Here is a 22617-nt window from a genome sequence, read left to right as displayed (position 1 = left end):
TTTCCATGAAATGAGATAGGAAATTGATATCACTTGCCCTGTTCCTGTGTTTTTGTTTTGGTGGCCACTCCTTACCTTCTCTCCTTTTTACCCAATGCTTTCCCCATCAACATTCTTCCCCCTGATTTCAAGGCTTTGGGAATATAACGTAGCTTCTCTCCTAAAGTAAATTTACTAGAATATCACCTATTCTCTTCAGAGAGCACCATGACTGACTCTCAGGCCTGTCATCCACCAGTCAAATACTGTATATACTTGTCATCAAAGTAGAAATTATTAAGAATTACATCTAACTAAAGTATTTTCTCTCATGGAAAAAATATCAGAGAACTAGAGGAAAACTTAGTTGATTAAGTTACTGCATATACATTGTTAAGGAAGGTAGCATACTTTGTAGTTAATAACACAGAGTTTGAATCTCAGCTTTACCACTTCCAGACTAGGTGAATTTAAACAGGTCACTTAAGTTCTCTGAGCCTCAGTTTCAATAACCCTACCTCATGGGGTAGTCACAAGATTAAAGGTAAACTGTGCAGCTGCAGTGTTCTGTAAAAGGCAACTTTTTAAAAAGATACATTTAGAAACAGATGCTATAACTAATGCAGGAATTGCTGCAGAATTTACCTCTATATAAGCCTTGCATAAAGCAGAAATGAGTCTCAAAACCCAGGCTTTGAACCTGTGAATGATGGAAATTACGAATGCTCAATTAAAAAAAAAAAAAGAATGCTCAGTTTAATTAACTAATTTAAATAACCTTTATTTTAACTACTAAGAAAGGAGCCTGCTGCCAGAGGATAGGTAGAAATACAGGGGTGGGCAAAAGTAGGGTTAGAGTTGTTCAAATGAAAAAAGACATGCAGGTTATGATAATTACAGTAACTTTATTAACTATGTTTTACATACTTACAACTGTAAACCTACTTTTGCCCATCCCCTGTAAGACAAATTTGGCAGGATCATTTCAAAGATTCCTTTTTATATATATTAAACTTTTTATGGGCAAAGTCTTATTTTATTCTACTAAATATCTTCATTTCTTTGTCAGGATTTGCAAAAATCAAAGTCAGAACTTACATATCTTTATAATGAAATTCAAAGTTTTCCAGGGACAGCAGAAGACCATTTTTTAATAGCATATAACCTGCTACAAAGAGAACATTCTGATTTAGAAACAAAGGTGAGACTGAATTATGAAGTATTTAAATGTTCAATGTATGACATATCTTTTATGAGAATAAGATAAAAGGAAGTTAATTTTCAGAAAGAGATGGCTTGGAAATTGGAGTTTCTTTTATTATTATAAAATCTCTTTCTCTCTTTCTCTCTCTCTCTCCTCTCTCTCTCTCTCTCTCTCTCTCTCTCTCATTAAAAAAAAAAAAAAAAACTGTTTTGAAATAATTACAGACTTACAGAAAAGTTGCAAAAATAGTACAAGGAATTCTCATATACCTTCATCCCTCCAAATGTTAATATGGTACCATGTTTGCTTTAGCATTCTCTCTCCTTCTGCACACATACACACACTTTATTTTCTGAACCCTTCAAGAATAAGTTGGAGTCATAGTTAATACTCCTTTACCACTAAATATTTCCATGTATGTTTGCTAAGGACCTTATCTCTTTATCATAGTAGACCTCAAAATCAAGAAATCAACCTTAATATAGTACTATTATGTAATCTCCAGCTCATATTTAAATTTCACCAATTGTTCTACTCTATTGCAAAAGAGGAACAACTTTTTCTAGTCCAGGATTCAATCCAGGAGCATACATTACATCTCTATCTCCTTTAATCTGTAACAGTTCCTCAGTCTTTGTTGTTCATGACATTGAAATTTTTGAAAAGTACACATCATTTACTTTTTTTTTTTTAACCCTCACCTGAGGATATTTTCCCATTGATTTTTAAAGAGTGGAAGAGAGAGGGAAAGACAGAAGCATCAATGTGAGAGAAACACATTGATTGGTTGTCTCCTGCACAAGCCCCAAGCAGGGCCCGGGCTGGTCTGGGAGGAGCCTGCAACTGAGGTACGATGTGCCCTTGACCAGAATCGAACCCGGAACCCTTCAGTCCGCAGGCTGAGACTCTATCCAGTGAACCAAATCGGCTAGGGCTGCAATGTTTAAATTTTTACATTGACCCCATTTAAAAAATGATTAAGTAGCCTTTTGAAACTCTCTTTTTTTTTCCTGCTTACAAAAGTAATGCAAGCCTATTAAGAATTCTTCTCTTTGAAGTCCATTCATAAAGTGACTGCTCCTCTCAATCTTACCTTATTTCCTCAGCTCCTCATTTTGTAGCCTCTACTCCATTAAGACCATTCTCCTTCCTTCTGTTCAAATACCACACCAGTGCCTTTGATCATATTGCTCATTCTTAAAATGCTTTAAATGTGCTATAGTCTCTCACCTATCCATATCTTCCCATCCCCTAAGGACCAGTTCAAGATTATAATCTATATCCTCAGAGAAGTGAAAAAGCCTAGAAAACCAAACAAAAGAATCTCATAAAGTAACTTAAATTGATCTTTAGAATTACATTCATTGTGTTCCTAGAATCAAACACATCCTTATGTCTGTGGTAAAAATGGGTTAGATTATATGTAGTAATAACTGCAAAGTATTAAATTGAAAGAACACTTCAACTAGGATGTCCATTTCTGTTATTTAAGGCAGTACCTACTCAATCATTTAATGGAATCAATATATTTTTTCACAATTATACATAAGAATATGCAAAATAGAATATTTGTCTTTTTACTTCACAGATCTTGAAGATTGCAGAAGAATTTCAAAAATTAAATCATTTTACTATAGAGACAAATATTGCAGCTGCTAATTTTTTTACAAATGAAAATATTTATAAAGATCTCATGTCTAATTTACCAGTTTTGGAAGTAGAGATTCAAAGCCCAAAGGAAGAGAGAGAGGAACTCTGGTAAATTGAGAAAATCCCATATCACTTTAATTATTTGGTGGGTACATTTTATTTGGCTTTATCATTCAATTTGACATTGAATTCCAAATAATGTGAGTGGAAAAATTAGTTATAAGCAAGCATTCCCCAAAGTTTATCTTCTGGTATGTTGTTACATCTTAAAACTTTTTCTTTCTTTTAAAAATAATAATATATGCTTTTCTTTTTTAAAAAAAATATAATTTTATTAGTTTCAGAGAGGAAGGGAGAGGGAGACAGAGATAGAAATATCAATGATGAGAGAGAATCATTGATCGGCTGCCTCCTGCACGCCCCCTATTGGGGATCAAGCCCACAACCCAGGCATGTGCCCTTGAACAGAATTGAACACAGGACCCTTCAGTCCGCAGGCCGACACTATCCACTAAGCCAAACCAGCCAGGGTAAATATATGCTTTTCATAGAAAAATTTTAAAGCATGAAAAATTATAAGGAGATTGTAATAATCCATAATTCCCACCATGGAGAGATATTAACATCCTAAATTTTCTTGTCTTCTTTTTCTGTACACAAATATATACCTATGTATTTTTTATATAATTAAGACTATCCTCTGCAGAGAGATTTGTGTTTTTGTTGTTTTATTTAACATTATATCTGACCGTTGTTTTATTTTGAAAACCTTTTTCTTTCTGGTTTTTCTTTTTTTGTTTTTTGTTAATCTTGTCTTCTAACTCTAGTATTTCTACTTTTTCACCAGAAGTATCTTTCACAGAAACTTTGAGGCTTGGGTAAAAGCACTCTATTTTTGCACACAAACTAATAGATGCAATAAAATTTTGAATGGGCATGCTCTAGCTGGTTTGGCTCAGTGGATAGAGTGTCGGCCTGCAGACTGAAGGGTCCCAGGTTCGATTCCAGTCAAGGGCATGTACCTTGGTTGTGGGCACCTCCCCAGTAGGGGGTGTGCAGGAGGCAGCTGATCGATGTTTCTCTCTCATTGATGCTTCTAACTTTCTATCCCTCTCCCTTCCTGTCTGTAAAAATCAATAAAATATATTTTAAAAAATTTTGCATAGGCAAAAGCCTAAAACTAGATCATCGAAAGGAAACAATAGCTGTCAGTTTTTACTTATATGCCATACTAAAGGAGACAGCATTAATGAACTGGGAAAATATTGTGTAGGTGTAGTCAAATTTATATCTTAATAAATGTTTTAAGAGAGGAGATTGTTTTACCAGTTTGGAGCCCCTGAATTTCATGTTCTCTTAAAAACTGGTTTTTAAATTTAGAGTGAGCTCTGAGTCAAGATTCACCATCATGAAACCTACCTAGTTGCAGAAGGGTGAAGAGCGTATTGGAGAGATGGTGAGGGACAGGTGTGAGAGTGGTCACACGAGCAAAGAGCCAAGAAGCTAATCACAGCATTTAGGTTTGTTTGGGGAGGAGGGGAGAAAAATCTAATTTTGAGCACTAGAATAGTGTATAGTAAAACCTCCATATAATAAACTGATTCAGGCAAGCAGGTGTCTGTTAAAGCCGAAAGTCCATTATATAATAAAGTAGTTTTTCCAAATGTGTATGTTAAAAAATTGACAGATTAGTTAATTTACCTGTTTTTACTTATGTAGACATGTTTGTGTCATTAAAGTTAAGTGTGTATGAAAAGTTTAATTTCACCGAAAAGTTTTCTATATGTATTACTGTAATTTTTAATTTATGCAGAATAGGTCTGGTGAATGCATGAGTAAACCAATGCACTAATGTATGGCTAAAACTGCTGCAGAAAGTCATGCTACACGACAACAGAACCAATTACCATTCATAATGTGGTATGATCACGTGCTAATCATTCCCCAAACATTTTTTAAGAGTGAGCAGTGACTCTTGGATTAAAATATGTAGGCTGTAATTGTAGATATGTAATATTTATGTCGGCAAAATCACTATAGTGTTTTTTCCAACACATGGCCTATTCACTAAAATTTGTTAAAAATAACAGTGAATTAGTAACAAAAAAATAACCTGTTAATTTAATTATAAGCAAATCTTGGTTAAAAGCACTTTACGATTAATAGGGTGTTGATGAGGACAAATATGTGATACCTTAATCAATAAAGAAATTTTTTTAAAAAGATTAATAGGGTGTTAATTTTCACATATAACATATGGACCGGAAATTTTGTCCATTAAATCTTAAGTTCGTTAAATCGAGGGTTTACTTTATGCACACACTTCTTCCTTTACATTTGCTTAGCTTGTGCCTACTTATTTATCAGGCCTCAGATTACTTACTATTATTTAATCTAAATAGTTGTTTACTTATTATTTCTCACTAAATTATAAACTTCTTAGGGTAGGGATTATGTCCTATTATAACCCTAGTGCCTGCCAAAGTGCCTAGTGCTTATTGAGTGGTTTTTAAATTTTTTTCATAAGCTCTGTGTGCCCAAGGCCATACTAAAAGTTGAAAAAGTGAAAAACTCACTTAAACTGTTTGTTTGGGTGTAGACAAAAGTCTATGCTGTGTCATCTTCCTGAATGTGAGTAAGAAAATAAGATTCATTTGTTTTTAAGGTTTTATTATAAGATAACTGATCTATAGATTTCAAGTTGAAAATCTTTCTTGCAATACTTTCTTGACTGGTAGATTTTCCCCCTCCATATTCTGCCAGTAGAATGAGCATTTTGATAGTTTTTTTATTGTTATATTTAACCAAGTTCTGAACTAGGAGAAAGTAAGCTGAAAGAAACTCCAACAGAGAGGCAGAAAGAGGAGGACTTACAACAGAACCAAGATATGAAAAGGGAAGAACAGCAATTGACCTTGAAGCCTGAGGAAGCTGTGAGGCTTAAAGGAGAGGTGAGCCATATGAATTAGAGCCCCCTTCAGTCTCAGAGATATGGCCTAATGCCAAGGTAGGTGCCATCTCCTCTGACCAGCTGTGGATTAAAAACCATTATTTTTTATATCATCATTAAATGTATATTTGTTGAACTATATCATAACCACAGCCTGAATGGTAATAAGATAGCAGCTAAAATCTGAACTAAGCCCCTCATTTGATGCACTTTATTATAAAGGGTTCATAGGCTCCAGTGAGGCTCAACAGGGGAAAAAACAAAAACTAATTATCGCCATCTGCCCTGGCAGGTAAGATAGGGAATGGCAGGATTTGTGCCACATTTTCTATTCCTGGTACCTAGTTTAGATGTACAAAATACTTTGTTTTGGAGGAAAAAGACCATAATTATAGAATTATTTTAAATACGGCTTTTGCTATTTACCAAAGATCTGCCTCCAGGAAAAATGAAGGAAATTACTATCAGTCACACTTCAGTTCTTACACCTCAATTTTACAGGTTAATTCTTTTATTTTTTTTGTTATTTATTTATTTATTTATTTATTTTTTAAATTCTCACCCAAGGATATTTTTCCATTGATTTTTAGAGATAGAGGAAGAGAGAGGGAAAGACAGAGAGAAATATGTGAGAGAAACACATCAATTGGTTGCCTCCTGCACATGCCCCAAGCAGGGCCGGGGCTGGTCGGGGAGGAGCCTGCAACCAAGGTATGTGCTCTTGACCAGAATAGAACCCGGGATCCTTTAGTCCGCAGTCTGACACTCTATCCACTGAGCCAAACTGGCTAGGGCTACAGGTTAATTCTTGTACAAGTTAAGATTTCCTTGCACTCACCTTTCTGACAACTATTTTGAGATCCAATAAACAAAATAGATGTGGGTCTCATGGGAAAGAAATAACATTTTTATTTTGAACTTTACATTTCCCAAAGCGCGCGCGTGTGCGCGCACGCGCACACACACACACACAATTTCATTTACTTCTTTAAGCAGGCAAGGAAGGAAATACATTTTAGACTGATTTTTATTTCTGGAGTGAACCATGCAGTAGTAATTTCAGAACCTTTTTCTGTGTATAGAGTTCTCTGACCTACTGATGAGTATAGGTTGTTCTTTTTTAAAAGTTCTTGTGTGTGAACAGAGGGTTTTTTGTTTTTGTTTTGTTAATCCTCACCTGAGGATATTTTTCCATTCATTCATTCATTCATTCATTCATTCATTTAGAGTGGAAGGGATGGGGAGAGACAGAGAGAGGAAAATATCAATGTGAGAGAGACACATCGTTTGGTTGCCTCCTGCATGTGCCCAAACCAGGGCCGGGGATTGAGCCTGCAATAGAGGTTCGAGGTACATGTCCTTGAACAGAATCGAACCTGGGACCCTTCAGTCTACATGCCAATGCTCTAAAGACTGAGCCAAACTGGCTAGGTTGTGTGTGTGTGCAGTTTTGTGGTCTGCACCTGTTGTCAGATTAGAGTGTCTAGTATCTAGCTGCTATCCATATGTGTTGTGTCATCTTAATCATGTGCAAATTTAAGCAACTTTAGGCTGAGACCAGACACCAAACTTGAAGAATGCTTATACATGGTAAATATATAGAAAAAGAACTGTGAGAGCCTCTTGAATATGTGAGCTCTGTTGTTCATATGTATTTGTGGCTGCTGATGGCCTTTGGGGGCTTAATTTCTGCTGTTCAACATTGATGTTGTGATAGCTGAATTCTAGATATTACTTTCCCTATATTCTTGAAACAAGTTCAAACCACCATGAATATCTCAATTTTATAGGTTTAAAACCTAGCTTCATGGGTTTTTAATAACATTATTGAATATTTACTGTGTTCTAAGCACTCTACTGAATACCACCCTGTATATATTCAGCAGTACAGTGAGACAGGAATATTATTGTTTCTACTTTATGGGTGAGGAAACTTAGGCTTTACAGAAGTTAAATAGTTTGCCCAGAATGATGCATTGTGGTGAAATCTGGGTCTGTCTACTCTAGAACTTGACCTTTAAACATTTTTTAAATTATAGTTTATATTCAATATTATTTTGTATTAGGTCCAGGTGTACACCATAGTGATTAGACAATCATATACTCCGCAAAGTGTTCTCCCTGATATTTCTAGTACCCATCTGGCACCATACATGGTTATTACAATATTCCTGACTATATTTCCTATGCTGTACTTTACATCCCCATGACTTGTCTAATACTGATCTGTACTTCACAGTCCCTTCACCTTTTCCACCCAGCCCCTCTCCCCTCTGGCAACCATCAGTCTGTTCTCTGTTCTCTGAGCTGTTTCTGTTTTGTTTGTGTTGTTCTTTAGATTCCACATGTAAGTGAAATAATATTTGTCTTTCTCTGACTGACTTATTTCACTTAGCATAATACTCTCTAGGTTCTCTCTGTTTTTTTCTTAATGAATATGGTTAAAGATTTATCAATCTTGTTTATCTTTTCAAAGAACCAGCTCTTGGTTCCATTGAACGTTTGTTTTTGTTTTTTTAGATTCTATTTTATTTACTCTCTGATCTTTTTTAAATATATTTTTATTTATTTCAAAGAGGAAGGAAGAGGGACAGAGAGATAGAAGTATCAATGATGACAAAGAATCATTGATCGGCTGCCTCCTGAAGGCCCCACACTGGGGATTGAGCCTCAACCCAGGCATGTGCCCTGACTGGGAATCGAACCGTGACCTCTTAGTTTATAGTTCGATGCTCAACCACTGAGCCACGCCAGCCAGGTTACACTCTGATCTTTATTATTTCCTTTCTTCTATTCACTTTGGGCTTTCTTTGTTGTTCTTTTTCTAATTCCTTTAGGTGTGAGATTAGGTTATTTATTTGAGATTTTTCTTGTTTCTTAAGGTAGGCCTGTAATGCTATGAATTTCCCTCTGCTTTCACTGTGTCCCATAGATTTGGGGTTGTTGTGTTCCCATTTTCATTTGTATCTGATTTCTTCTTTTATCTCCTTGTTAACCCATTCATTGTTTAGTAACATATTATTTAGCCTCCATGACTTTGTGTGTTTTTAATTTTTTTCGTATAATTGACTTACAGTTTCATATCATTTGGTCAGAGAAGATCCTTAATATGATTTCAGTCTTTTTAAATTTATTGAGACTTGATTTGTGTCCTAACATGTGGTCTATCCTAGAAAATGTTCCATATGCACTTGAAAAGAATGTATATTCTGCTGCTTTGGGGTGAAATGCCCTGAAAGTGCCATTTAAGGCTGCCATTTTCTTGTTGATTTTCTGTATGGAAGATCTATCCTTTGATGTCAATGGGTATTAAAATCCCCTACTATAGCCAAAACCGGTTTGGCTCAGTGGATAGAGCGTCGGTCTGCGGACTGAAAGGTCCCAGGTTCGATTCCGGTCAAGGGCATGTACATTGGTTGCGGGCACATCCCCGGTGGGGGGTGTGCAGGAGGCAGCTAGTCGATGTTTCTAGCTCTCTATCCCTCTCCCTTTCTCTCTGTAAAAAACCAAGAAAATATAAATCCCCTACTATAATGGTATTACTATCAACCTGTCCCTTTATGTCCATCAAGATTTGCTTTATATGTTTAGGTGTTCATATGTTGAGTTCATAAATGTTTACAAAGGTTATATCTCTTGTTGGATTGCTCCCCTTATCATTATGTAGCGTCCATTGTCTCTTATTAGAGCCTTTGTTTTAAAGTCTATTTTGTCTGATAAAAGTATTTTCATTTCCATTTGCATGAAATATCTTTTTATCCTTTTACTTTTAGTTTGTATTGTAGGAAGCGGTTAAAGGATTAAGCCTCAGACTGACCTGCTGGCAAAGTCGAAAACAAGTCCCAGCTTGGAGGGCATAGCCCTCTAAGCATAATTAAGCTTGATCTTGTGACTACTCCCTAGATCTTTCCTGGGTAGCTAATGGGCTGTGGGAGGGGCAGCAAGTGCTGCCAAAACAAGTGAAACTTACAAGAACATTGTAAATTACCTTGTTTGCCCCTGACTATAAATAAAGCATCAGCTTTGCAGTCTGGATCTTTCTGTGGCCTCAGCCAGGCACAGAAGATCCACCTAGACCCAGCTTATTCTCTGTCTGTCTTTTTCTTCATCCTTCACCAGCCCTCCCTCAGGCTCGCCAAACCCTTGGCTGTGCTGGCGCGGCACATTGTGTATATCTTTCATTCTGAGGTGGATCTTTTGTAGACAGCATCTACATATGGATCTTGTTTTCTTTATCCATTCAGATATCACATGTCTTTTGATTAAAGCATTTAATCCATTTACATTTTAAGTGATTATTAATAGGTACGTATTTATTGCCATTTTATTCTTTCTAACTATGTACCTCTTTTTTAAAATGTCTCTTCTTAAAGAAGACCCTTTAATATTTCTTATAATACTGGTTTGGTAATAATGAACTCCTTTAGCTTTTTCTTGTCTGTGAGGCTTTTATTTCTCCTTCAATTTTAAATGATAGCCTTGCTGGGTAAAGTAGTCTTGGTTGTAGGTCCTTGCTTTTCATCACTTTAAATATTTGGTGCCAATCACTTCAGGCCTGAAATATTTCTATTGAGGAATGAGCTCACAGTCTTATGAGAGCTCCTTTTTAGATAACTTTTTCTCTTGCTGCCTTTAAGATTATCTCTTGGTCTTTACTTTGGCATTTTAGTTAGGATGTGTCTTGGTGTGGGTCTCTTTGAGTTCATCTAGTTTGGGACTCTCTGCACTCCCTGGACTTGTATATCTATATTTAACTGCTTTTGTTCACATAATTTCTTTGACATTTTACTCTAATATAATGGGAGTTCAAGTATATAAACATGTACCAACTAACATGTGAATAATCACATTCTGACAATTCTGGTTACGACAGCTGGAACCCATGTCTCACCAATATTCTTTCAAATTGTTCATGTTTCTCTTTTCAAATGTTTGTTTTAGAATCTATCATCTAAAGAAAACCTGAAATACCAGAAGCAAGAAGAAGTACAACAACTTTGCCAGAATTTGCACCGGCTCCAGATTCTCTGCAGCTCAGCTGAAAAAGAGCTCCGATATGAACGGGGAAAGAACTTGGATCTAAAGCAACATAATAGCTTACTTCAGGAAGAAAACATTAAGGTAACTCTAGTGGGCATATCTTTTAGTGATGGGTCTCAATTACTCAATTGGCCCTGGGAAAAAAATGAATCAAAATTCCTCAACTTTATAATTCATGATAGTGTCCATAGATGGGTGGACAATGTGAGCATTCAGGTTAACTTTTTTAACTTTTTCCTACCAAGTAGGTACACAGCTCAGTTGTTTCTCTGCTGCTGAAGGTGTATGTATGTTGTGAACCTGTAAATATGAAAAGTTTTAAAGTAACACAGTCTTGAAATTATTACCTAAAATTGTAGCACATTAAATTTCAATGACCTGAGCCCAAACCCTGGTTGTCCTGCCCTAGTTCTATCTCTAGACTTATTGGTTGACTCAAATATCAACTGCACCAAAGTATAATTCATAGGAGGATAGAGTTGTTCTTTCTGACACGAGAGCATCTAAAGTTAGAAAACCATCCCCCAAACATGCTTGTTTGAAAATATTAAAACTGCCATCCACATATTCATCTAAATTGTATAAACCACATAAATGTTCAATTTGAACCACCATGTAAAATAGTCATAATTCCTTTTTATTGTGGTTCAGTTCTATAAATATATAGGTATCTAGTTTCTGTGAGCTCCTATCTAAGATTTTGTTTTCAGTAAATATCTGTTGAGCATCAGTCATACACTGGGTAGGATCTTGTTGATATGAGGGTTTAATGATAGGCAAACAGACACAGTCCTTATCCCCTGGTGCAGGGGTCGGCAAACTTTGGGTCAAATCCTATCTGCCTTCTGTTTTTATAGATAAAAATTTATTTACAAAACAACCATATCTGTTTGCTTACATATTATCAATGGATTCTTCTGCACTACAATAGCAGGTTTTAGTAGTTCTGATAAGGCTACAGTATTTACTGTCTGGCAGCCCATTATAGGAAAAATTTGCCCATCCCCGCTGTAGTGGGATAAAAGCCCGGCTGACTTGGCTCAGTGGTTGAGTGTCAACCTATGAACCAGGAGGTCATGGTTCGATTCCCTGTGAGGGCATATGCCCAGGTTGCGGGCTCAGTCACCAGTGTGGGCCATGCAGGATGCAGTGGTCAATGATCCTCTCTCATCATTGATGTTTCTATTCTCTCTCTCTCCCTCTCCCTTCCTCTCTGAAATCAATTTTTTTAAAAAGTGACATAAAAATAGATTAAGAAAGATCCGTACTTTTTAGGAGCTCACAGTCTAATAGGGCAGATCTAGAGGAAAACGAATAGTCATTTATTCCAAACTTAAGCTCTTCTAGTTCTAGTATTTCAGGATTATTTGAATAAACCTCATGATCTTTTGAATATTCATCATATTCCCTCAAGCCTTTATAGTTTTAAGTTAAATTCTAAATCTTCATCACATTTTCTTGCAAGACAGCCTGTTAACTTTCCCTTCAACCGCATTTCTTAGACCATTTTAGTTGTCCAGCTTTAAACATATTCAAGCACTACTACATCTTTTTCAAGGTGCAATGACCAGAAAAACACAGATCGTGATGCTTTATATATGGTTGGCACCCTAGAAATATTTGTTGAATTAATGAACAACTTTTTCAGTTGTAGGTAAATGATAGCTTGGTAAAAGAAGATATTTTTGTCCTGTTTTACATCTCCTTCATGGTGGGGTAAAATATTGGCCTTTTCAGTAATGAGATATCCGTTTTTGTCCTGGTGCCCAAGGCCAGAGTACACAATAGTCAGCTACCTTTTATTGACAGTTTGTCCACTTTGTCCCTTATAAACGTCCCACAACCCTGAAAGGCCAGCATTTTATGGATGGGAAAATTGTTCAAGATGGAAAAGCTAAAAAAATATGGAATCAGAATGTAAACCCACGTTTATTTCTCTCTTTCCTCTGTCGAGTTATCATTCCTCTCTTCATTTTTGGGTCATTTTGAAACCTCAGCTTTGCAAATTTAGAGCTCACTTTTTAAAATCCACCCAGAAATGTCCAAACTCTGTGTCTGGCTAATGTTAAGCATATGTATGAGACTGATTTAAAAAGCATAATAATAGTTAATTGCTTTTAAACCATTTTATTGTGAAATATAGCACTCAGAAAGTACGTAAAACATAAATATATGCTGAGTGGCCAGATTATTATGGTCTCTGAATGCATAATAATCTGGCCACTCAGTGTATATCCTATATAATAAAAGGCTAATATGCAAATTTTCCCCTCAACCAGGAGTTCAACCAGCAAGCAGGCCAGCCAACCGCCCATGTCCCCTCCCCCTGGCCAGGCTGGCCAGACCCCACCCATGCACGAATTCATGCACCGGGTCTCTAAAAAATATATATATACTGAATGGCCAGATTATTATGTGTTCAGAGATCATAATAATCTGGCCACTCAGTGTATAGTTTAATAAATTGTTATAAAGTGATTATCCATGTAACCACCACCCAGGAAAAGAAATAGCACATTGCCCTTATGCCAGCAGCCCCTGAATGCTTCTTGTATTAACTTTGGCACATCGTATTTTTCTAAACAATTTTCTTTTTCATTTAAATTTTAAAATTTTTTATATAAACTTATTCATAAAAATTTTAAATATAGCAATGGTCCTTTTTAATTTCATGATACTATGTCCTTTGGTGCTTTTCCCTTAATCAGTTTCACTAGTTTATCCATTTTATTAGAATTTTCAAGATCTAGCTTTGTTAATAAATTAAAAATACAATCATTTTGCCTGGCTGATGGAGCTCAGTGGTTGAGTGTTGACCTAGGAACCAGGAGGTCACAGTTTGATTCCCAGTTGGGCACATGCCCAGGTTGCAGACTTGATCCCCAGTGTGGGGAGTGCAGGAGGCAGCCGATTGATAATTCTCTCTCATCATTGACGTTTCTCTCTCTCTCTCCCTTCCTCTCTGAAATCAATAAAAATATATATTTTTAAAATACAGGCATTTCACAATTTTGAGGCAGTTTAGTATTAAATACTGGGCTAGAATCAGAAATTTGTATTCAGACCATGGTTCTATCATTTGCCAACTATATTTGAAACTTAGTTTTTTCATTTAAAATGGTGTAAAGTACGAATCTCAACTACTTCATTGATATGAAAGCCTAACCAACATACAGTAGTTATAGTAATATCTGCCTCAGTTCTGTACTTCAAATATAGTAATATTCTGTGAGTGATTCTTTTTTTATTTATTTAAATTCTTTATTGTTTAAAGTATTATATATGTCTCCTTGTAAGTGATTCTTGAAGAACAATAGCTAACTTAAGTATTACATATGTGGCTATTTCTATTCTTGATGCTTTCATTGCTTTGTTTTATTAAGTGTAGCTTTCCAACTGTCCTATGAGTTAAGTAGTTATCTCCATATTACAGATGAAGAAACATGCTTAGAGAAGTTAAACATTATTAACTTTTAATTCGTTTGATAAAATCTGAATGGTTAATATGCAGAAGTCACAAGTGGAGGAAATTATAGTTATAATCCCTATTAATTAGTTGAAAAGTTTTGAGCCCAGGAAATTCTATTTTACATAAAGTGAAGTAAGTTCTAGCTCAGCATTTTTGTCTGTGAGTCGTACCTACTATGTCCATTTACCAGGTTCTAATATTCCTTAGAATGTCATTCATTCATTTATTTATTTGTTCAGTAAATGTTGATTAATCATCTACTTTAGGCACTTTGATAGGTGTTGGATACTAAGAAATGAGTAAAACACATGGGAATTTAGAGTGAGGAAGAATGATGTAAAAGAGTAGATAAATACATGTTTAATTATAAATGGTGATAAGTTCTCTGAAGGAAATAAATGTGGTATAATAAGTAAGAAGTAAGTAAAGAGATCTCTTCAGATTAAATGATCATGGAGGTTTTCTCTTACAGAGTGCCTTTTAAGCTAAGATCTGAAAAATAGACAGGAACCAACCATATCATGAGGAGAGCGGGGAGGGAATACATTTCTAGCAGAAGAAAGAGTGGAGTCTGGTGTGTTGGAAACTCTACTAGTAGAAACCAGCAGGACAGGAGGTCAGTGGAAAAAGGGGGAATGACAGGATGATTTTGAAGAGGTTGGCAAGGGCTGGATCACACAAGGCCAGGCAAACGGCTGCGGTTTGTTCCCAGAGTGATGGGAAGCCACTGAAATATTAAAGGAGGGGTGTCAAGTAGTTCAATTTATGTTTTAAAAAGAACACTTTGGCTGCTGTGCAGAGAACAGATTAGAAGGGAGTAAACCTGGAAATGGCAGGACCGGGGTTGAGGCTATTGCTATGGTCAGGGCTAGAGATGATGATCTAGACTAGAGTCGTGACACAAACGACTCAAATGGATTGATGCAAGATCTGTGGTGGAGGCAGAGAGACAGCTTGCACTGAACTGGCTCATAATGGAAAAGGAAGACTCAAGGATCACTCAGGTGACTGGCCTGCACAGGGTAGATGGTGACATCATTGGCTATAATCAGGAAGACTGAGAGAAAAACAATCTTGGAGGGTCCGGCCGAGACCAAACCAGAGGGAGTCGGACCTCCGTTACCACCATTTGTCCACCATCCAGAGCTGAGGGGTCAGTGCTGACATGTACACATAAGAAACTGGTGGACATTGAAATTGGGTCTCTAAAGAACTGTTGGTCCAGAAAGAAACTCACTACAGACTGATTCATTTGCCTGTCAGCATAACTATTATTGCTCGTCTCACATTCAGTTCTTATAAGTATATCTCTAGTGACACATGATCTCGCTCATCTAGGGGAAATGATGAACAACATAGACTGATGAACAAGAACAGAACCAGAAACAAGGAGGCATCGATCGGACTATCGGGCCTCAGAGGGAGGATAGGGGAGGGTGGGGGGGGGGGGGAGAGATCAACCAAAGGACTTGTGTGCATGCATATGAGCCTATCCAACGGTTAAGTTCAACAGGGGGTTGGGACATCCGTGGGGTGGGGTGTGGGATGGGAATGGGGGGATGAGGACAAATATGTGACACCTTAATCAATAAAGAAATTAAAAAAAAAAAAAGATGGTTTCTACTTAAGACTTATTTCAATATGTTTGCATCTGAGATTGATGTAAGTATAACTATCATTTATGTTCTCTTGTTAAATAGTTTCTCAATTACTGAAATATGTACAAAAAGCAGTTCATTGTGGAAAAGGTTGTTTAAATGACAGATATGGAAGGATATTTCCATTACAAGTTTCTTAAAACTAGAAGAAATGGCAGCCCCATGTATGGTTTATTTTCTGAAAAATGTAATCTTCAAATCTGATAATATAAAAAGTAGGGTGGAAAAAAAACACAATCTTGGAAATGTGGGCAGATCAAGGAGTTTCACTTAGGCAGTTACTTGGCATAAAGGTGGTGTCTTATTTTAAATCATGAGGATGAACCAAGAGAGAGAATGATCCACTCTCAAGGCCCAGTTTAATCCAATAGCATTTAGAAGTTGGGTAGCATTAGAACAGTCAAAAAAAGAGACCAATAAGGAACAGAAGAGAGGTAAGTGAAAATCATGGGAGTTTGGTGTCAGGGACTCCAAGAGAGGAGGGGAACTTTCTGAGAGGGAGGGAGTGAATGCCACTAAGAGGTCAACTGTCCATTGGATTTACTTTGGCAATGGTGCCCTTAGCAAAAGCAGCTTCACAGAGTAGTGGGAATGAAAGCCAGCCTGGAGTGATAGAAAAAAGGATGGGAAAATATTTAGACCATGCAGGTATCGAAACTCTGAGGAAAATCCCTTTGTCCAGCTGTCATCTGGAGAGAGAGACCTTGGCAAACCTTACTGACACGTGGCAGCTCCAGAGAGGAAATCAGCCACATGACATGGGTGTTCGTCAGCTCTTGGGGGACAGTGTTCCTTTGAAAGCTGCTTATTCTGGCTCACATCCACATTCACTCCATGCTTATTCCCGTCACTGTCATCTATTCCCCACCTCTAGGTCAAAATTGAACTAAAGCAGGCCCAGCAGAAGTTACTAGACAGTGCAAGGATGTGCTCTTCGCCCCCAGCAGAGTGGAAGCACTGTCAGCAGAAAATCAAGGAGCTGGAGCTGGAAGTACTGACACAGGCCGAGACCATTAAATCACAGAACACCCTAAAAGAAAAGCTGGCTCAGGAGAAATCCAAAGTTGCTGATGCAGAGGAAAAGGTAATTATCTTCACACTTAATAAGTAACATGCACTGGATACTGCTAATGAAACCCGTTTCCCTAAGGACTTCAAGAAATAGATATGATGCAAACTTGATAGAATTCTAGGGTTTTTCTTTACTCCCTCATGCTTTCCTCCCTTCAACTTCATCTGCTCCTATAATTCTAGTAAATTTTGTGTATTTTTTTCAAACTGCATAAACCTATAAAGGTGTTTCATAAAAGCAGTAACTTAAAGAACTGAGACCAAGCTACTTTTCTTTTACACATTCAAATTTTAAAAGTCTATTCTCTTCTCATTTGGGTTGGTGTTTACATGATTTTTATTTTGTAATTTTTGGAATGGCTTGTGTTGTGAAATGAGCCATTTTGAAATATTGCCCCTGCATTTTAGATTGCCTAACGCCAGGTGGCAGTAGGATGTAACAGGTGCACATTTTGATCTGTAAGTTTGTCTAAGTCAAATTTTATATTTTAAAAAATGCCATTTTATCTAACTGTATAAATATAAAACTAATAATACCAAGAAATAGATGACAGCAATCTGAATTAAACTCAAAAGCCTAATGTTCACTAAAGAAGCCAGCACAAAAGAGTTCATACTGTGTAATTTCATTTATATGAGGTTCAGGAACAGAGAAACTAAGCTATGGTGATAGGTTAATGGCTGTCTCTGTAAGTCCTTTTAACTGGGAGGGGACATGCAGGACATGTGGGCATCTTCTGTGGTGCTACAAGTATTCTATATGTTGGCCTGAGAGATGGTTCTATAAGTAAAATTGTATTGAGTTTACACTTTACTGCATGTGTTATTGCTCCATAAAAATGTAATTGATAAAGATTGGTAAATTTTAAAATTTAGACACTACTAAATATTGGTGAGGGTTTTGTTCAGTAGGAGCTCATGCTGACTACAGTTGGAAGAGTAAATCTAAATAAACACTTTGGAAAACAGTTTGGTGTTGGTTTCTAGTTAAGTTCAAGATGTATATACTATACAACCCCACACTTCTACTACTAGGCATACACACTAGGGAAACTATTACACTGCACATACGTATCCGGAGGCAGGAATTCAGCCATTTTCATGGTAACAGTGTTTGGAAAAGCAGAAAATTGGAAACAACCCAAATGCCTACTGATATGAGATTGAATAAATAATTATATATTTGCACAACAGCATGCAACAGCAACACTGAATTAATTACAGGTACATGCTGAGTTCAATGTAATATTGAATAAAAACCAGGTCAGGAAAATCACAGTATGATTCCACTGATATAAAGGTCAAAATAGTACAAAATGAAAGCCATGCTATATAGAGAGATATATTGTTAAAAGAAAAAGCAAAGAAATGATTGACACAAAAGTCAAGATATTGGTTTTCTCAGGTGGAGCAGGAAGGGATATAATTTACGAGGGTCACAGAATGGACTTCAGAAGTTTGGGAAATGTTCTTTCTTAAATTGGGTGGCGAGTTCCAAAGTTTGGCATCTGTCCTTGACAGAGAAGCCAATGGGATGATACTTTCTTTTGTGGAATTAAGACTGAATGCCTTTAAGTTAGTATTTCCCCTGAGCACAGAACTAAATGGGGCAGTTCAAAGAACTAGACCTGGCCTCTGCCATTGCCCTGAATCGTTCTGCTTCTTCACCTCTCCTATGGTGTGTGGGTTTTGCAAGGTCCTAAGTGCCAGGGCTTAGGGCTGATGCAGAAAGATCTTCTTTTAGAAAAGGCCTGCCATACACTGGCATTCACTGAATGTTTGTGGGGAATGTGGTGTCAAACTATTGTAAGGGACTCATTGTTGGGTCAGGAATGCAATAGAGGGAGAACAGCTATTCTACTGACATCTAATCATTCAGCAAATATTTATTGAACTCTTACTATGTACCAGTTACAAACTTAGGTGACACAAAGGCTTATAAAAATAAATAAACAAGTTTTGCCAGGCCGGTGTGACTCAGTGGTTGAGTGTCAACCCAGGAACCAAGAGGTTGCCAGTTTGATTCCCGGTCAGGACACATCCCCGGGTTGCAGCTCAATCCCCAGTAGAGGGTATGCAGAAGGCAGCCCATTGATAATGTTCCCCTCTCCTTGATGTTTCTATCTTTCTAGCCTTCTCTCTTCCTCTCTCTCTAAAAATCAATAAAAAATATATTTTTAAAAAAGTAAACAAGTTTAAAAGGATATTTACCTAACAAAAATATTTAATGACACTTTTAATCTAACATGTAAATTCTAAAATAAAATTATATATCTCTCTTTCACATTCATAAATCTTATTTTTATTTATTTTATTTTATTTTAAATAAATCTTTATTGTTCAGATTGTTACAATTGTTTCTCCTTTTTTCCCCCCATATCTCCCCATCACCCGGTTCCCTCCCCCCCCCTGTTGTCCTTATCCATAGGTGTATGATTTTCCCATACCCCCCCACAGACACCCCTTTCCCCCTGAGAATTATCAATCCACTCCCATTCTATGCCTCTGATTCTATTATGTTCACCAGTTTATTCTGTTCCTCAGATTTTTAATTCACTTGATTTTTAGAATCACTTGTTGATAGATGTTTGTTGTTCATAATTTTTATCTTTACTTTTTTCTTCTTTTTCCTCTTTTTAAAGAATACCTTTCAGCATTTCATATAATACTGGTTTGTTGGTGATGAACTCCTTTAGCTTTTTCTTATCTGTGAAGCTCTTTATCTGCCCTTCAATTCTGAATGATAGCTTTGCTGGGTAGAGTAGTTTTGGTTGTAGGTTCTTGCTATTCATCACTTTGAATATTTCTTGCCATTCCCGTCTGGCCTGCATAGTTTCTGTTGAGAAATCAGCTGACAGTCGTATGGGTGCTCCCTTGTAGGTAATTAACTGTTTTTCTCTTGCTGCTTGTAAGATTCTCTCTTTGTCTTTTGCCCTTGGCATTTTAATTATGATGTGTCTTGGTGTGGTCCTCTTTGGATTCCTCTTGTTTGGAGTTCTGTGCGCTTCCTGAACTTGTAAGTCTATTTCTTTCACCAGGTGGGGGAAGTTTTCTGTCATTATTTCTTCAAATAGATTTTCAGTATCTTGCTCTCTCTCTTCTGGCACCCCAAAAATTCGGATATTGGTACGCTTAAAGCCATCCTGGAGGCTCCTTATGCTATCCTCACACTTTTGGATTCTTCTTTCTTTCTGCCTCTCTGGTTGGGTGTTTTTTTCTTCTTCATATTCCAGCTCTTTGGTTTGACTCTTCGGATGCGGTGGTCTACTCTGTATATTCTTTATTTCAGACAGTGTATGCATAATTTCTGACTGGTCCTTTTCCATTTTTTTAGTATTCTCATTTAGGTCCTTGAAGGTCTCTTCAAGTTCCTCAGCGGTTTTTAGAAGATTCTTGAGTAACCTTATAACTATGGTTCTGAACACTGTGTCGTCCATTAGTTTGCTTTCATCTATCTCTCCTACTTGTGACGTACTCCGATGTCTCCACATTTTGGCTGCCTCCCTGTGTTGATGGAGTGGCTTTGTGTGGTCGGTGACCTATAGGGGCCGGTAGCTCAGCTTCCCCAATCACCCTAGGTGGTCGCTCTTGGTACTCCCCTTTGTGGGCTGAGTGGAAAGTCTTGGTGAAGTTAAAAGCCCTGATTGCTGTTGGTACACTGGGAGGAATTGACCTCCGGTCCAATTGGCTGTGAGGGCCTGTTGTCTATATAACGGAAGAATTGCTGTGCTGGAGACACAGTAGGGCTTTGGTGCTCACTGAGTCTGTCTCTTGAATGTGTCCCTTATGAGTGTGGTTGAAATCTGGTGTCATCCACACCGACAGAAAAGTCACTTTCACTCTCCGACCAGCCGAGAGTCCCTCCCGTAGGCGTCTGGGTCCCCTGCGTGTCCCCAGAAACTGGAGTTCAGAGTGGTTGGGATTGTTGGTATCACTGGCGGGAATTGATCTCCAAGCCAGTTGGTTGTGAGGATCAGCAGTGTCTCCGCTGGGAGAGCTTCTGTGCTCAGCCTGGATGGGGTGGAGTCTCAGGGTGGCGCAGACAAGCTTTGTTTTCCCGTCTGCTCTGCCCTAAGAGGGGCGGTTTCTCTGTGCCCGAATTAATGGCTGCGCGCCTCTGAGAGAAGGCAGCTTTCGAGCCTCTCCCGCTGCCTAACAGACCAGTTTCTCCCCAGCTGGGGCTTTGTTTTTCTCCCGAACGAGAAATTGAGTCACTGGGAGGGCTGTGCTCAGCTTGGATGGGGCGGAGTCTCAGGGTGGCACAGACAAACTTGGTTTCCGTCCGCGCCTCCCTTAGAGGGCCGGTTCCTCCGTGCCCGAATTAATGGCTGCGCGCCTCTGAGATAAGGCCGCTCTCAAGCCTCGTCCGCTGCCAAACAGCCCAGTTTCTCCCCGACCGCAGCTGGACCTCAGTGCAGTCGGGCGGCCCTGCTTTTCTCCCAAATGAGAAAGCTAGCCACGCAGCGTCTGCTGCCCTCCCTCTCCGCGCGCGCCGCGAGCAAGCCTGCCGCGTATTCAGCCGCCCGCCCTTTCCGCGCTCACGGATCTCCGCACCTCCACAGCTCCTGAGGCTCAGCGTCCCCCTCTCTTTTTTCTCTAGTTGTAGGGTTTCCACTCTGCCAGCTTTCCGGTGGTTCTGGACGGTGTGCGCTCTGTTTTCCAGTTGTAGTTTCAAAATTGTTGTGGTAGGCAACAGTTAGGTGTTTACCTTATGCCGCCATCTTGGTTTCTCCCATAAATCTTATTTTTAGAATGACCAGGGTATTAAAGAACCTATTACTGGTGCTAGGCAATATGCTAATTGATGCTTGGTTTATAAGAGACTTTGACTTTGTTTTGAGATATTATTCATGAATGTAGCCACAATGTGAGAAACCAGACACTCTCACACATTGCTGTTAGAAGTGCAAATTGATCTAATACCTACAGGGACAGTTTGACCTTATCTATCAAACAAACAAATAATAACCTTTGCCTGGCAAATACACACCTCATAAATTATTCTAGAGACATTGTTTATAATAGCAAGATATTGGAATTAACCTAAATGTCCACCAGTAGGAGGTTAATTAAATAAGTTATGGTATATTCTTACAGTGGGATGGTATATGGCTGTAAAAGAGAACACACAAATATATTCAGGATTGGGCAAAAGTAGGTTTATAATTGTGAGTATGCAGAACACAAAGTTTATTCTTAAATTATTATTTATTAATTATTGTATTCTTTTCCATACAAACAACTATAAACCTACTTTTGTCACACGCTATCCTTATAATATGGAAAAATCAATGAGTGATCAGATTGTGTGCCAGTACTATTATGTTGGTTACTTATATCATATTTCCCTAATTGGAAAATAGGTCACATTTTTCTTTAAAGTTTTATTTGTAAACTTTTTTCATTCAAGATTTTGGATCTACAGCAGAAATTAGAACAGGCTCATAAAGTCTGTCTCACAGATGCTTGTATTTTGGAAAAGAAGCAACTAGAAGAAAGGATAAAAGAAGAACAACAAGAGAGGTAAGAGGAGCAAAGATGGCAGCTTCTCATGGGCTAACCTTGGTTGAGTTTACGAGCAGTGTCTACTTACCAA

At 37.7% G+C, this 22617-nt stretch overlaps 1 protein-coding gene across 1 annotated transcript in view; it reads left to right on the top strand.

The window, feature by feature from the left end:
• Positions 1–22617, top strand: part of CCDC30 (coiled-coil domain containing 30) — a 75990-nt gene that overhangs the window by 29957 nt on the left and 23416 nt on the right. Inside the window, exons 11-16 of the mRNA XM_054721249.1 lie at positions 1049–1180; positions 2772–2941; positions 5643–5784; positions 10725–10904; positions 16825–17034; positions 22432–22544. Coding sequence (XP_054577224.1) covers positions 1049–1180; positions 2772–2941; positions 5643–5784; positions 10725–10904; positions 16825–17034; positions 22432–22544 — 947 coding nt within the window. The remainder of the gene's footprint in view (positions 1–1048; positions 1181–2771; positions 2942–5642; positions 5785–10724; positions 10905–16824; positions 17035–22431; positions 22545–22617) is intronic.

This window comes from Eptesicus fuscus, chromosome 9 (genome assembly GCF_027574615.1).
Source record: "Eptesicus fuscus isolate TK198812 chromosome 9, DD_ASM_mEF_20220401, whole genome shotgun sequence".
Classification (NCBI taxonomy): Eukaryota; Metazoa; Chordata; class Mammalia; order Chiroptera; family Vespertilionidae; genus Eptesicus; species Eptesicus fuscus.
This window is presented reverse-complemented; position numbering and strand designations above follow the sequence as displayed.